At 40.5% G+C, this 16411-nt stretch overlaps 1 protein-coding gene and 1 long non-coding RNA gene across 30 annotated transcripts in view; one reads left to right on the top strand and one right to left on the bottom strand.

Annotated features, from left to right (window-relative positions):
* The window catches only part of CLASP1 (cytoplasmic linker associated protein 1), a 249181-nt gene that overhangs the window by 93536 nt on the left and 139234 nt on the right, over positions 1-16411 (bottom strand). For 19 of the 29 annotated variants that reach the window (XM_042445044.1, XM_042445043.1, XM_042445053.1 and 16 more), the window contains 4 exons: positions 14251-14300; positions 12062-12232; positions 4990-5013; positions 1532-1639 (listed from right to left, as the gene is read on the bottom strand). In XM_042445044.1, coding sequence (XP_042300978.1) covers positions 1532-1639; positions 4990-5013; positions 12062-12232; positions 14251-14300 — 353 coding nt within the window. The remainder of the gene's footprint in view (positions 1-1531; positions 1640-4989; positions 5014-12061; positions 12233-14250; positions 14301-16411) is intronic. The other 10 variants (XM_042445046.1, XM_042445051.1, XM_042445069.1 and 7 more) reach the window with 1 other exon arrangement.
* Positions 4679-12184, top strand: LOC121918971. Its single transcript, XR_006101357.1, has 5 exons — positions 4679-5711; positions 7616-7707; positions 8058-8205; positions 9651-9829; positions 12049-12184. It is a non-coding gene; the product is annotated as an uncharacterized LOC121918971 (long non-coding RNA).

Here is a 16411-nt window from a genome sequence, read left to right as displayed (position 1 = left end):
ACAGTGGTACATGCACTGGTAACCTCTCGACTCGACTTCTGTAATGCACTCTACATGGGGCAACCCTTGTACCAAACTCGGAAGCTACAATTGGTCCAGAATATGGCAGCTAGGCTGGTCACTGGCAACTCCAGAGCCAGCCATATAACACCGGTATTGAAAGATCTTCATTGGCTGCCAATCCGCTTCTGGGCACAATACAAGGTGTTGTTTTTTACCTATAAAGCCCTAAATGGCTTGGGCCCAGGGTACTTGGAGGACCGCCTCTCTCCATATAATCTGCCCCGCACTCTCAGGTCGGGCGGGAAACAACTTTTGAGAGTCCCTGATACGAGATATGTGGTGTCTGCACATAGGGCTTTTTCTGCTTCGGCACCACAGACCTGGAACTCTCTGCCTGATGAGCTCTGCACAGCCCCCTCCCTGGAGTCTTTCAGGAAATATCTAAAGACTCACCTCTTTCATCAAGCTTTCCCCCATGTTCCCTAATTCCATTCTTCTCCCCTTATGTTGCTGTATTGTATTGGATGTAATTGGTGCTTTGGTTTTTAACTGTTTTTAACTGTGATTGAATGATGGATATTTTTATTGCTGTACTGTATTGTTTAATGTGGGGGGGATTTCTTTTTATTGGATTTTGTAGTTTCGGTATGTTTTTATTACTGTTGTAAACCGCTGTGATCATGGGAATAGCGGTATACAAATAAAGATTCATTCATTCATTCATTCATTCAGAACCAAAGTAGATAATGGACAAGAGTAAGCAACCTAAACCTAAAGGAATGCGTTCCCAGGCTTAGGCACAGTGTGTGCACAGGAGTTCATGCATGTGTGAAATACAAATCAAAAATTAAGGCAGCTCATAGAAAGAATGAACATATGTGTTCATATGAAATGGTACCTGAAGGAGTACAAGTTCATGAAAGCAAAAGGTGCAAGAGGTGGTAGCTATCACCACCTTTGAGCAACAGTGGGCAACACACTACCCATACGACACATGCAGCCTTATTATTCTTTACTACAGCTACACCAAGTGCCTGCCCTGCCACCAACAATGCTGCTGTGCTGATAAAATTTGGCATGGCAGTAGTAAAGCAATACTTTTCTTTTAAGAAGGCTATATGAGAGAATATGCCTCTCTCAGAAATTCTCATCATAAATCAGAATTACGCTTCCAGAAGTATGAGGACCTTTCCCCCACCTACTGCTGATACACCACAAAAATGGCAACACAACAGCAGGAGGAGTGGCCCCCAATGGGCTGAGAAAGTTGTGATTGGCCCCTCACCCACAGGAAAAATCAAAATTTGGCTATAGCCAACTAATATCTTCATAATATTTTCTAAGTCTGTGTATTATGTCTAACATGTTGGGCTCATAGTCTTGGAGTAGGCCTCTACAGACTGATTCACCAAATAAAAAATATTGAATGAAAATTGACTGAATAAAAAATTTCTCTGAAGATAAGGGACAAGTTCAGGGATGGTAACATACAGCTTTTTGCACAAAACAAGACTAAATGGCTTCTTACGCTGGGATTGTGAAACTACTTTAGCCCGGCTTCGGCCGCGAGTGTCAGCAGGCGTTGAGGTGATACTAGTGGCACTTCCAGAGCTTTGCCTCCTTGTGCGAATCCGGCCTAGGGAACAGACACAGAAAAAAAGAAGTTAACTATTGTATTTAAAGTGACTTTTAAAAAGATTTGTTCCCAGTTTTTCTGACAGACAAACTCAGCACATGTGTCCTCAACTGCAATTAATTTTTTCTGTCACAAAGTTGGCACCTACACTGCCCCCCACAAGTGGAGTTTATCAATGACTAGCTTTATTCTGTAAAGAATAACTTTAATGCATGCTAGAGAATACCATCCAAATCCACATCATGATTTGGATTTTTGTATAAACGGTGTTGGAGAGACAGTTCAATTGTTTTCTTTTGTGAGGTGCTCTCTTTTTTTAGTGAGAGTCACATAAAGGTTAGGAATACCAGGCTGTTTCATAACTATGAAGGGTTATACCCATTACATATATATATACTCTTCTTAGCACTCTGACAATACAGTTTCAGAACTAACTCAAGGCAGTACTATTGGAACTAGTGTTTCCTCTGGTAATACATTCACAAAGTTGTACCTTTATCATGATAATACAAAGGAAAGCAGGAACAATTTCCTTCCACATAAATAAGAAAAAAAGCAGCCTCAACTATTATCAATAAAACTGTTTAACCAGCACTTGAAGAGGGCCCTTACAAAAGACAACAGCAATGACCTTATTTCAGGGACATCAACCAACAACTGGCACATGAGAATGAACAGAAGAGAAGAGGTGATAGGTAAAGATGGTGCCAAGCGCCTGCTCTTGTTGGGCCAGCTTGGGCTGCACTAGTTTGGTTTTATACATATTGTATTTCATGTATTCAATTTCATTTTTGTAATGTTGTGAGCTACTTGGAGGATTGTGTCCCAGAAGGAAGTGACAAATTCATTAAATACATGAATAGTGCACATAAATGGATATCTTATGGAAGGTAAGCGCTGTAATTAGAAACCTAATATGGAAGGCGTACAAAAGCCCAGCATTGTTAAAAGAGTGTTCCTTAGGAACATGGAGGGGAAATGGCTTAGAGCTGAACTTTTGGTAGGACTGAGTAGGATCCTAGTACTGGTGCGATATGCCGTACTAGGGTTAAGGGACCATGCAGCAACTGCACGTTCCCTAACCCTAGTACAGCGCAGTGCTGTAACAATGGTGGCCCCCTGTATACATGGGCGCCACCACAGTTACGTAAGCGCCATGCAGCATCCGCACATTACTGCGTGCTGCTTACGTAACTAGTATGCCAGTGGGTGCACTTGTTATGGCGCCCCTGCGGCTTTAAAAGAACCTGCTTTTGCGGGTTCTTTTTCCTCCGCAGGGAAGCCGCACGGTTTGGCGGCTATGGCTTCCCTGCAAAGGAAAAAACACCACCGCCAGCCCAGACAACATGGAAGGTATGTACTGGGCCCAAGTTTGGAGAAAAACCAAAAGAGAACACATTGTTTTCTTCCAGGCGTCATATTGTTCCTGAGTATTCTGTGTTCTGGGAGTGAAACTTTAGTCTGCTGCAGTATGTTAAAACACACTTTTCCTCTTCCTGCTCTCCTTTTTTCACTTATTCTGTCTGCTAAAAGACAACTTAAAATCAGACCTGGGAAACATTATTTTTGGCTACATATTTGCAAAGCTGCAGACCAACATGGTTAATGTTCAAACTGGCTGGGGATTCTGGGAGTTGTAATCCCAAAATTTACTTCTGGAAGCTCTGCTTAAAATTAGGACTTGGCCCACAAGGTGATCATGGGGACATGGAGACACACGCACACATACACATACTTCTGGAATGATTATATTCAAACTGCCTCCTTATATAACCTGGATATTGACTCATTAAGAAGAAAATGTCTGGCAACAATTTAGAAGGGCATGATCAATATTATTCAAATAAAAATGAAAATAGTTTAACATCATATTTGTACTCTGTACTAAAAGCAAGTTTAGCAAAATCAGCTATTATGCTTCTAGATTGCTGCTGTCTCCTGTTTCAACAATTAGTTTAGATTAAAAATAACTGACGCAGAAATTATCTATCTGGCTTTAGCTTTTCCCAACATTTGTCATGTTTGTACTTGTAATCTAGAAATATGAGTAGAAAATAACAGAATGGACTTTTACAAAGAGACCTCTTTCTTTTTGACTACTATCCCTTCTACATTTTTCTTCAAGTCCTGCAATATTTCTGAAATCATATTGTGCTGTTAACACATTGGAATTATCCAAAAACATCACCAAAAAGTTACAGAAATTAGCAGTTTAAAGTAAGGCTATAGCAGCTGTGAACATCCAAAATAAGAGATCGGGAAGGGATGCTTTCCTGCTTATCCTTTTGTATATCTATATCTATATAGTCAGCTCTCCATATTCATGGATTTTGCATCCAGAGATACAGTACAACCATCTATGACTTCAAATTAAAAAATAAATAAACCCAGATTTTGCTGTTTTACATAAAGGACACCATTTTACTATAACACTGCATATAATGGGACTTGAGCATCCACAGATTTTGGTATCCACTGAGGTCCTGGAACCAAACCCAAAGGGCCCAATGCATATCAAAATACTTTGAAGCCAACTTTCATAATTTGGATATAATCTAGGATTGTTAAAATTAATTTAGGAGCATACCAAGTTTCTTTTTTAACTCAGCTGACAATGCCAGTCGTATATACAGTAATTCTGAAACAGCCTACGGAGTAGTGGGGGAGAATATCTGCATCACAGAAAGGGACTGGGACTGACATGAAAATGCCATTCCAGTCCCAAAGGTCAGATCAGCATTACAGCTGAATCACATTTTGGCTGCAGAAAGCAAGAAGTAATATGGAAACCAAGAGCTACAATGAAATGGAAGATACTTGTTATTGCAGAATTTATAAGTTCTTCACAAGCAATAAAACGGAGAGCTTGGGAAGAAAAGGAACACAGTAATACAAGGTTTTTACATATATTTTCTTTTAAAGATTTCTGCTATAGAAAGAAACAGTCCAACATTTCCAACTGCACAAACTAGATAAGTTTCCATTGCTTTATATTTGTTTAAAAATCTGTATGAAATACATCTCATATATATCAAATATATACAAACCAAATGCATCTCATATTAATCTCAAATGTGCAATGGAGTTCATAAAGTGGTTCAACACTGCCAAGTTACGTTCACAGAACTTGATAGGGAAAAAATGATGTTCTATATGTATTGTGCCTAACAACAAGGGTGAGACACAGAGAAGACTATCAACGGTACTAACATGAGTAAGAAGAGAGCACCATGCAAGAGGTCATGCAAAGGCACCAGTGAACACAGATGAAAACCAGGGATCACTTGGGTGATAACAAGAAACCTGGTAAAGCCAAAGACAGACCTCAGTTACACACAGAGACTGCTTACCCTCTGCTTTATTGGTAGTACCATCTTTAAGCAAATTTAAAAAGAAATAAGGAGAGGGATAATAGGGAACAGTTAGTAATATCAGAAGAAATGGACACCACCAGTTGGATTAAATAAAGTTAGTCAGTTAGTTCTTTAAACAGAAATGTACTTTTTATGCACCAAAAGGCAGAATAAGCATGAGACACAAACGGCCAATTGCCTTTTATTGTATTTCCTGATCTTTTAATAGTATTTCCGTACCCTTTATTGAACTTTACCTGACTTTTAGCCTTCCTCTTCTTCTTCTATATCATTTTTAATTCTACTATACATTTTATAGATTGTTTTGTTTTGAAATTTCACATAGAACAATTTATACAGGCCTATACGAGTAGTACAAAAGTATTATCAGTAACTTTTGGGCATTCACATAACCATACTGCATTTTACTGCAGATATAATTGCAACAATAGCTCCATCTGCTGACACAAAGAAATTATCACATAAAGTATGGAACAGATTTAATGTAAAGTAATAATCTTTTCTCCCCTCTCCCTCCAAACCCCCCAGCCAAGATCTTGCAAAAGCTTCGGGCCTCTGAATGGCTGTGAAGGAGCTGCAAACAGCTCCTAAATTAGCTTCCCATGCATCAAAACTCATTGGAGAACATACCATGGAGGTCCTTTCTAACCAAGGAGAATGAGCCTTATATGAATGGGTTAACTCCTGTTGCCACCAAGGTGAGACAAAGAATCATGTGTTTTTAAAAAGTATTTCCTGTTGGATCCCTGACTCCTCCTCAATTTATCCCCAAGTGGAGAAAATGGAAAAGGAAAATCCCTAGGGAAAGGAAAATGGTGTTGCCACCTTAGGGTGGGGCTGGATGGCTCATTTTCTTTACTTAGAATGGACCCTCACAATAGGTTCTCCAAATATGCCATTCCTAGCCATCAGTGAAGGAGCCATCCAAGCCATCCAAGTATGCGAGCCATCCTAGCATTAATATAATGTGGGAGAGACGGTAGCAAGAAAGTAAGCTAATCTGACAGAACCTGCTGCAGCACCTTCTGCCAAAGGATGTCGTAACTGAGGCAAATTTGTTTAGCCTGTAGTGTTGAAGGCAGAACCCAATTTTCACCAGGGGAGCATTAGTTGACATGGCTGCTGATCTGGTGGAGTGTGCCATCATGTTCTGTGGTTTGGGAAAACCAAGGGGGTTGTAAGCCAGAAAATACATTCTTTGATTCACTGAGTTAGAGGGAGATACCTCCTTCCCTAGGTAGGTGGATAAAAAGGAGACAAAGAGTGCTTCTGATCTCCTAAAGGGTCTGGTACACTTGATATCCAGTTTCAGATCCCACCTGACATGCAACTTATGCCACTGCTTTTCTAGAGGGTGGATTGGATGAGGGCAGAAGGTGGTATGATGGGCTGGAGGTAATAATAATAATAATAATAATAATAATAATAATAATAATAATTATTTTTATTTCTACCCCGCCTTTCCACAAAAAATGATTATGGAATGAGTAATTTACTTTAGGTAGAAAGCCAGGATCAAGCCAGAGAGAGACGAAGTGTGTATCAAATTTGTAATGAGAGAAGTCCATAGAAAGAGCTGCTAGCTTTGAGACCCTCCTGGCTGAGGTAATTCCCATGACGAAGAGTACTTTTATGGACGGAATTCAGAGTGGGACTATCTGTTACAGTTCAAATGGAGGCCTCAAAAGGTTTTTTAATACCTTGTGAAGATCTCAAGATGGAAAACGATGAGCAACCAAGGGACTGAGTAGAGAAGCCCCCGTTAAAAATCTCTTCACAATATATAGATGACAGGCCTTATAGGACCACTTTAGGGATGAGTGTCCTCCTTCGTTAGAATCTCGAAGTCTCTAAAGGGAAGAATCATTCCCTAGGCACTAAGGAGTTTATCACATGGGAGGAATTTCTCTTAATTTCAAATGAAAAGAAAGTGGGGCCGGAATGCATTCACGTGAATTCGCTAATTCAGCGAATTTATGTGAATTCAAATTGCGTTTGAACTAACTTCCCATTGCCCGAAAATAGCTTGCCATTGTCTGAAACTGCGTGTGGTAGTCTATCACGCAATAACGTGAAACCTCATGATCGCGCTCAGACTGACTTCCCATTGCCTGAAATTGCATGTGGTAGTCTATTATGTAATAACATTAAACCCCATGATTGCGTTCGGATTGCCATTGGATTATACTTCCAATTTCCCTTGTCTGATAAACTCTTAAGGCATTTGTTTAAAGCACCAAAATTGGACCATCCATGATAGCAGTTTTGAGATTCATAGCCTCAGCAGAAATTGTATACAGGTTTTGTGCCACATTAATGGTTTTATTACTTTGTGTGTGTCCATTCTGATCTTAGCAGTTTGTTGAAGTTAGACAGAAAAGGCTGAACCCATGAGGAGTATTTTGGTTTAGGAAACATAGCTGCCCCATGGCTGGAATAGTCAGTGATTAGAGCTCTAGAAGAATCAGACTAGGTATCTTGCAAACCCGAAGCTGCTACTGCTTTAGATAAAAGAGGAAATAATCATTTTGACTGAAATTTCTCCTTCTGGCTAGGTTTTCCTATTCCCCTAAACCTGACCAATTCCCTTTCTCTGTTTCAGACAAGTAACTGAGAGAAGCTGAATGAAGGGATCTACATCAACATCTCTAGAGGAGGATTGATTAGAAGAGAGGGCAGAAGCTCCTATCTCTGGTGAGGAGGCTGGTTCCTTATCTCTCATGCCTTGTTCCTGAGGCAAGTTGAGACTATGATACACACAGTGACGTAGGACAGGATGTCATGCCTAGTACCTGGGACCTAGGTTCAAATAATGACATAGACAGGGAAACAGAAGGCTAGGTGGAAATTACAGTGCTTGAGACAGACAGTGATATTCCCCAGCAACCACAGCACACAGAAATGGACTCAAAAGTACCTAGTGCAGCTAAATGCAAATGAGAAAGGGAAGGGCTGCAACACTTAGATCATTTAAACAAGAAATAGTAATCAGGCAACAGCTGCAAGAAGATGCCAGACCATAAATATCCCAGTATCTCCCTCAGATCATTGCTGACAACCAACCATTCTGGTGGAAGCAACACCATCATCTCTTGATTCCTGACGTATGGTTCCAATGAACCTTGGGCCCTGCATTGTAAGATGACCACACCACTGGACACTCCTTTGGATTGATGCCTTGGATTTTTTACTGTACGTACCTACTGACCTAAACTGTCTTGATTCTGATAACTGTGTATGCCTGTACACAATTGGGGTTCCTTCTGTCTTGTCTCTGATGGACTTTACTTGGTACTTTGTCTCTGGCTGACCTCGAAGTCAAGACATTATCTAAGGAATGAGCCAATTTACTTCTGTATTTGATTGAGCAGTTGTAACGTCAGCCTTATCCCTGCAATGTTTCCTTAGAAGGACTAGAGGGGCGGGGGCAAAAATGGAATTGGAGGGGGTGAGGGAGAGAATTCTAGGTTGTTTTGCTGTAATATGGCTGAGAGGGGGAGGGCAGCTGGCACAACTGCTGAAGCTCATTAGCAACTATGGAGGAAAGTCACTGCAGCTATGAGTACTTTTTTTTTATGGCATAGGCAGAGACAAAGGAACTAAAAAAAGATACTGGAAGCATTTGGTTCTTTCTTCAAAGTGGCTGGCATCTGCTTTGCTCTCAAAATGGTTGTTGCCTTGCCAAAGGACAAAAGGGCATGATTTTTGGGATGGGTGCTTGGGTTTTGTACCTATTTGGGATGGCTGTTTAGTTTTTGTGCCTGTCTAGGTGATTGTGTCTGGGAGCACTTTGGGAGAACTAGTAATCTCAAACAAATGAGGAGAGGCATCTTGGGAATTTAAAACAGACTTCTCCTCTGTCTCCACAGTTCTCTTTGTTTATCACCACTAGCAGGGGATGAAGTACACTGCCAGGGGTCTTGAAGTGAGATCAGCTGCCTTGGCCACTTTGAGGCTCGAGGCAGAACTAAGGTCAATGGCTGCTTCAGATGAGGTAGTCACTGCTGGCAAGTACACACCTTTCCAACTACCAGGGGAGGTGGATATGACAGCTTCCATGTCTCTCACAATTTGGACAAGTTTGTGGGCTAACGGGCTAAGCAATGGAGGTTCCTTTACATTTGATTTTAACTTTCCCCATTCCCATCTACACCCCAAAAGACCATGCAGCATGAAAAAAGGACGGACGTGAAGGAGAGGGGGAATAAAGAAGAAAGCTAGTGAAGTGAGGCCACTTTAAAAAAAAAGAAGTGGCAAGGAAGGGGGAAAAAAGTAGCCAAAAGAAAGCCAGAGAAGTGGCGTATAGGACCATTCTTGGATGAGACAAGATTAAACAAATGAGGAGGAGCCAACGATCCAACAGGAACTACACATGATCCCTTGCTTTGCCTGGGTGGTGACAGGAGTTAATCCATTCATGGGTGCTCCTCTCTGCTGGATGAAAGAACCCTATGTTCTTTAACTGCAGTAAGTATTAATGATTTTAAATAGGCAGGACAGACTGAGAAAATACAGCTCTGTATATCATGAGGGGAGAGGGAAGTCGCTCCAGACAGTTAACTAGCCAAAGTGTATGCATATAAATATAGATTTGTTTGAAAACCACTTTTCTTAGCCTCTGCTTTTCTGCCCTCCAGGACCTATGTATTTGTGTCATAGATATACAGTACGCTGTTTGTGAAAATACAGATGTCCCATACTTAATCACCTCAGGCCTCTTCTGCAGTTTCTAGAGTAAAAGGAGCCAAGTTGCCATGATGACAAGAGAGTAACTACCCAGAAAGCCTAACGACCCAAGCACTGCTAAATAAAACCAGTAAGATACTGGTTTATGCTTAATAGAACCATTCTTTGACATTATATAAAGGAATGAAAATTAAAAAAACAACTGGTAAGGGGTGTGTGTGTTTAAAAATTTCAGTTGGGGAAGATGCTATTCCTTTGAATTCAATCAGGAAAAGGACTACAAAATTAGTTAAAAGAAAAGCAAACAAATAAATATAGGAAAGGTTACACAGATTTAATGATTACATGAACAACTCCATAAGATATCTGCTTTAAAAAAATGCAACAAGCTGGTTCACTAAGAACAATTTTTAGGAGATACAGGGCTGGTACAGACTGGCACTAAAAGCCACCTTCTGGGAGGCTGCAGGCAGCTTGGGGGACCTGGCAGGCACACATTGCACGACCCCAGGATGCCCTGAAGGTGCCCAGAGCAGCAACATGTCAGCCAGCCTCCAAGCATCTTGTGGGCATGGAGGTTAAAGCTCCCAAAGCCGCCACAGGGCCACAGAAGAGCTGCTAAAAGTGGCATTTTCGTGGCAGAAAAGGGAGCAGTTGAAACCCATTCCTTTTTCGGCCAGCGCCACAGCAGACTGAGGCAGGATCATGTGGCTGTCATGGTTCCAATTCTCCCCATGCCTCCCCATCCAGGCTGTCTACTTTGATCCAGTTAACTTTTTAAAACTCAAAATATCTTTCCTTGTAGCCCTCTGCAAAAGGACCCCAAATTTTCAGAAATTTTGCCTGCCCAACATGTTAAGCAGAATTTGATGGTTGCTGCAGGTTTTCATACTGGTGGAAAACCTTTCTCAAGACAAAGAGAACATTAGCAAGTGCACAGTGGCAATTGTTGCATAGTGGTGTGACATTCTACATATCTGCTATTATCAATCTTTAAACATGCTCCACCAATATTCATTTTACCACACTCCCTACAAAAACCCTACTACAAAATTAGTCATTTCCTTTGATAAACCAAGTTAACACTAATTTTAAAATTAGACTTGTCAAAAAGCTTTCTTCAGCATTACTGGCATAATACAATAGTTACTGGAGAATCCATTAAAAATAAGTAATATAAATATAGAATAACGAACCTCTTCCTATTACTTCCTATTTGTACTGGAATCTATTGAATCTAATTCTATTGGTATCAAAGGTGGTGTACAGACCATCCTTTTGGGGCAGCCTGCACCCGCCCCTTTCCCCGACGGATTGAGGCCTCAGCTGCCACAGTGGCAGCCCTGAGGCCCCAATCCGCCACTTTTCCAGGCTGTAGGGAAGCTGCAAAAGGCTGCTTCTCCGTGGCCTGGAAAAGGGTGTCCTTGGGGTATCATGCCCCAAGGACACCCCGACAGTGGCGGGGAACAAGAGAAAGGGGCCACTCAGCCCCTTTCTCCTTTGTGTTGCTGACGCAGCCGTGTAAAGGCTGTGCCAGCGACACAAGCAAAGGAAGGAGCTCCGTTTCGGAGCTCCTTCCGGCGCAGCTGAAAGGGTGCCACAGGTGCCCTTTAGCGGCGCCAAGATGTCACATCCGCGCCGCCCCATTTGGAGGCAGCACGGCTATGACGTCGTAATGGTGGCACCCATCTAGAAAGGGTGCCACCATTACAACATACTAGGGTTGCAGGGCGTCTGGAAAGGACGCCCCGAGGCAACCCTAGTATGTGTGCAGGCCGGCGCAAAGCGCCGGTCTGTACAACACCAAAGTATACTATTTACACTTACACTTGACAGTTCTGACAATTCAAATGTAACAAACTGTGTCAACTTTCCTTTTTTTGTATCTTGTACAGCAGTTCACAGAAAGTTTGTTAATGATATTATAACACCTGCAATTTTTGGTAAAGAATTCACAGATGGGAGAGAACAACAAAACTAATTCAAAAGATAACCTAGTTCCAAAACTATTCTGGCACCCAGCTAATTTATTTCTAAGCCTTACATATTACGTACTAGCTGTAAGGCACTAAAAATAATATTTTGGTAACATTAAGAGGATTACATAAAACTGACTGGTTAGTTTATTAACTGATTTATTATATGATGTGATAAGAAAAGTTAAATGTTACTTTTCAAAAAAGCTATTGGGATGTTGCAATTAAAACAACAAAATTTAAAACCACATTGAAAATGTTAATGGATTGGGTGATGAAAAAACTGTTTTTTCAAAACTATTTCCCTCTAAGTCACATTTCCTCCTTATTCTCTAAAATTCTTGTATCACTGTTGATCTCATTAATGATACAGCAAATAAGCTTACCTAGAGATGCATATGAGCCGGGGGGCAGAGCTGCAGCAGAGCTGAAGGGGATGTCTGATCCGGAAGATGTTACTTTTGATTTGGCACTGGCTGCTGCATTCACATCAATGTCACTGCGAGACCGCTGGAGAGACCCAGATGTTGACACAGATTTTGCACTTACTGTAGAAGCTATGAGAAAGAGGAAAAACTGCATCATTAAAAGGTTAATATTACCTTAAAACTGTCTTCGAACGATTTCTTTAGTACAGGTCCAAATTCCTTCCAGGGAAATTAAGAATGTTAGAAGCACTCCTTCTTGCCTCCCCAATTAATTCTTAGGCACTTAAGTGCTCTTGTAACTCATTTCCACAGACGTACTGTATAATGTAGAAAAAAGTTACATTTACAATGTTAATTTAGACAGACAAGATCAGGTGAAAAGGTACAGACCAACTCACACAACACACAAAGTAACCTAGGAAATGAGATAACATTGCAGCTCTTCTACTTATTATTAAACTTCTGGCAGAATGGCAAGACTGTATTATTTTGTATGCGCTTTGGTCCTTACAGCCAGCTTTATCATTAGCATTTGGGATTGCTTTAATATTTTCTGAAAGAATATTAGCTTTAAAATGTTTAAGTACCGTAAGTTAAAATGCTTTAAATATATTTTTTATTTGCTGTGCATTGCCTTGGGAACTCTGACAGACTGACTGAAAAACAATAAATAAAATCACTCTGTTTTGGAAAAAAAGAAAAAGCATCGCTCCCTTGTCTTTCTTTAAGATATGGAATGTTGCAAAAACGATGCAACTGACTTATTATATAAGGGTAAGAGGAGGGAATGAAAAGCTTGAAACATGGAGAATTTTTATTTTCTAGAATAGTACATTTGATGATAATGTTTACTCATATTCTCTTGTTTTCTGATTCAGCACTGAAAGACAATGTTTGTCTAATGATATTTATGTAATGTCATAATGATAAGTCAACACTGAAATCGACTCAGTCTATATCCTGGAGAAACCATGGAAAATATTGACAGTTGCAATACTTTTGTTTTAACATTTGCTGCTAGACAGTGTTCTCTTTAGGAGCCATTCATTTTTAGTTCTATGCACTGGACTACACAGAACTATATTAAGCCAGAAAAGGTTAGGGAAAAGACATGTTGGGCCAAGAGACAGTGAAAGTAGGAAATCAGCTTTGGTGCTTCCTTCTGCCTAGGACTTGTCTTTATAGAACTGCATGAAACAGGAGCAACTACAATTGCCGCTAGCTTCCTTAGTTATAACGTTTCTAGGCCCTGCCCCAAATGTATGTGTCGGGGACAGGGTACAGAAGTAGAATCATTCATACCAACTGACCCAGCATTGAAAAGAAAAATCTGGATGCAAAGCAGCCACAACTCATACTACTTTCCTTATTGTCAGTGCCTTCATGCCCTGCTGCTGTTGTTATTGTTGTTGTGTGCATTCAAGGCTCACCACATAATTTACTAAAGTGAGGTGCAACATTAATATTTTGCATTAAAATATTTTCTCATAGGTTTCCTTTATATTTGTACATGAGAACTCACATATGCATCCCAGTCTCTGTATCTTGAGGCCACTAGTCTACACTCAGTGTTCTGCTGGATTTACCACAATCATTTGAAAAATAAAAACGCACAGAGCATTAACGAAATTATTCATACTTGGACAGCTGTTTCAAAAACCACAACTTTTCTAGGTAAATGAAGTTTCAACAGCAGTTTAGATGCCCCTGTTCTATGTATCTCCAAGGTTTTAGTAGGAATTATAGATTAAACTGGCAGGCCTGGGTTACCCAAAGGCATAACATATATGCAGGTTGGAATGGCATTGGCAGGTAAAGGAATACAGTGGTACCCCGGGTTACGAATTTAATTCGTTCTGCCGCCACGTTCGTAACCCGAAATCCTTCGTAAGCCGAAAAAGCCATAGGCGCTAATAGCGAAAGCCGCGATTTCGTGCGAAAAAGCGCCGAAAAGCACCAAAAAATTTTTCGTAACCCGAAATAACCTTCGTAACCCGGAACAGTTTTTTTCTATGGATTTTTTTCGTAACCCGGAAATTTCGTAAGGCGGCGCATTCGTATCCCGGGGTACCACTGTACTCTTAAGTCTTTCCTCATCTTTCCATTTGTACACACATGTTAGCTCAGGTCCTTTATTCTTATCTTACCTCGTGATGTTGTGCTTCCTGTTGGACTTCTTTTGGCAGACAGTGGACGACTAAAAGGTAATAGAACAAAATGGTTTCACTTATTGGTTTTTCAGAAATGCTAACAGTTTACAACCTGTGCAATAATTTAGGAGGCTCTCTTTTATTTATAAAGTTCTTTTTCCACATTTTTTAAAATTATTCTTATACTGTTACAATTACATGATAACAATTAGAATATTCTTAAAACAAAATTATACAAATTATCATGTTAAAACAACAACTGAATTTTTAAAAGTTAAATACAAGTAAAAAGCATGTCAGGGAGAAAATAAACAGTACACACCTCTTCCTCAGCAGCCAATAATATTCCGAAAGCTAGTCTCCATTAAAAAAATCTTCATTTGTCATTAGTACAACATGGCAAAGGAAGCAGCCTAATCTCCTTCAAAAGGGAGGTGCATAATATGGAATCAGCTACCAAAAAAGGGCCTCAAAGGAGGATTGGACATATCAGTGCATCACGTAAGAAGGAAAGAAAATTTTCCTTCTGTAAGCTTCCGTTTCTTAACATAAACTCTGCATCAAAAATATTACCTCTCACCTCTGGGGAGAAGAATTTGAGCTTCCTACTTAACAACGTGGGATTAGTGGGGCGGGATGCTTTTGGAAACAAGGGTTGGAATTTTTTTCATTCATTGACTTCCTTCGGTTGTAGGAGCAGGGAAATGCCAAAACTCAGACATGAGTCCTAAACTGTTTCATGTCTGATTTTTGGCTTTTCCCTTCTCCCACTAAAGCATTCCACTATGGCCAATTCCACACTGTTTAGGAGGAGCCTGGCTTTCTCAAGTTTGGAAGGTTATACAGGACAGGATGGAAAACTTTGGCCCAGAACAGATGGGCCAAATGAAGCAGCTTCCAGACACTTTGGAGGTTCAAATAATGCATGCTTCCAAAGTGGCCCAATGCCACACTCCAGTCCCTTAGACAGGAGCACCAGAACCCAGGATAACTGGGCCCCTGGTGGCATGGGTTGGGTCCTGCAGAAGTGCCAATGGGCTTTGCAGTTGATGTGGTACTGACCCTCTTCTGGTCAGAGCAGGCTCAGGCTGCTCCTTCCCACCTGTCTGCTCTAACCCTTTCTTTCATTAAACTTTCTCCAACTAACCTATTTTAGCACCCATGCCCATGCTTCTAAAAGTCTGCTCTAACTCTGAGTGTGCTCTAATTGACTGGAAAAATAAAACAGATCTGAGGCACTGGACTCCTTGGGTCTAAGAATCCAAGAACACATTTTCCATACTACCATCTTTAAAATCAGTTTTAAAAAGCTCTTGTCAATCTCTGAACAAAACAGTAGCAACCTATTGAAGAAAAACAAGTCCTCACATTACATGAAGAGAGCTAAATGAACAAAATCTGAAAACTGAAGGGAAACAAGTGAAATTATTTAAATGCATTCTTTTCTGTTCCTTCTACTAAGCAAACTGCTTTACAATCAGTCTGTAATTGATGGGAAGCTCAAATGGGATGAGGTATTCATCCTTCATCATTTTTCCATTGTTCTTGATACACAGCAACTCTGATCCTCTTCGTTCCAGTTACCTTGTTTTACCTTACTGAATAAAAGAATTATAGCCAGATCTCACATTTTCCCAACTTGTGCAGTACTGCATAGAAGAAAACTAAACTTCTGATTTATAAAATTCAGCCCTAAAACCAAGAACATCTACCCCTCTTAGCAGCATAATTTGGGTCCAGAAATTGTTACAGTTGTCCTGGTGAATGATTTGCCCTGTTGCACAAGATGAATATAGGGAATGCCGATCTGCTGATACTTCATAACCTCTGAGCACCATTTGATTCATTAACTACCCTAAGTCCCATTTGGGGAGAAAGAGTATAAATCAAATAAAAATAATATCCTTCATGGTTGCTAAACAGAAACAGGAGTACAGCTATGAGGTCTCTCTGGTCCTTCCTAGCAAGTTGGTGCCAGAAAATGGCAATGCAGGACTGCTGCTCCAACTGAAGTCATGGGTTTATGGACTGCTGAGATTATTCATCTTGTTCCCTAAGTTTTTAAATGTCTACCAATAGAAGTAATCTGATGATCTGGGCATAAGATTTTATTTTAATCAGTTTCTGGATGCTGCAGTACATCTCTTATTACACATTC

Source organism: Sceloporus undulatus, chromosome 1 (genome assembly GCF_019175285.1).
Source record: "Sceloporus undulatus isolate JIND9_A2432 ecotype Alabama chromosome 1, SceUnd_v1.1, whole genome shotgun sequence".
Taxonomy (NCBI): domain Eukaryota; kingdom Metazoa; phylum Chordata; class Lepidosauria; order Squamata; family Phrynosomatidae; genus Sceloporus; species Sceloporus undulatus.
The sequence above is the reverse complement of the archived record's forward strand: the minus strand, read 5'-3'. Positions and strand labels throughout refer to the sequence as shown.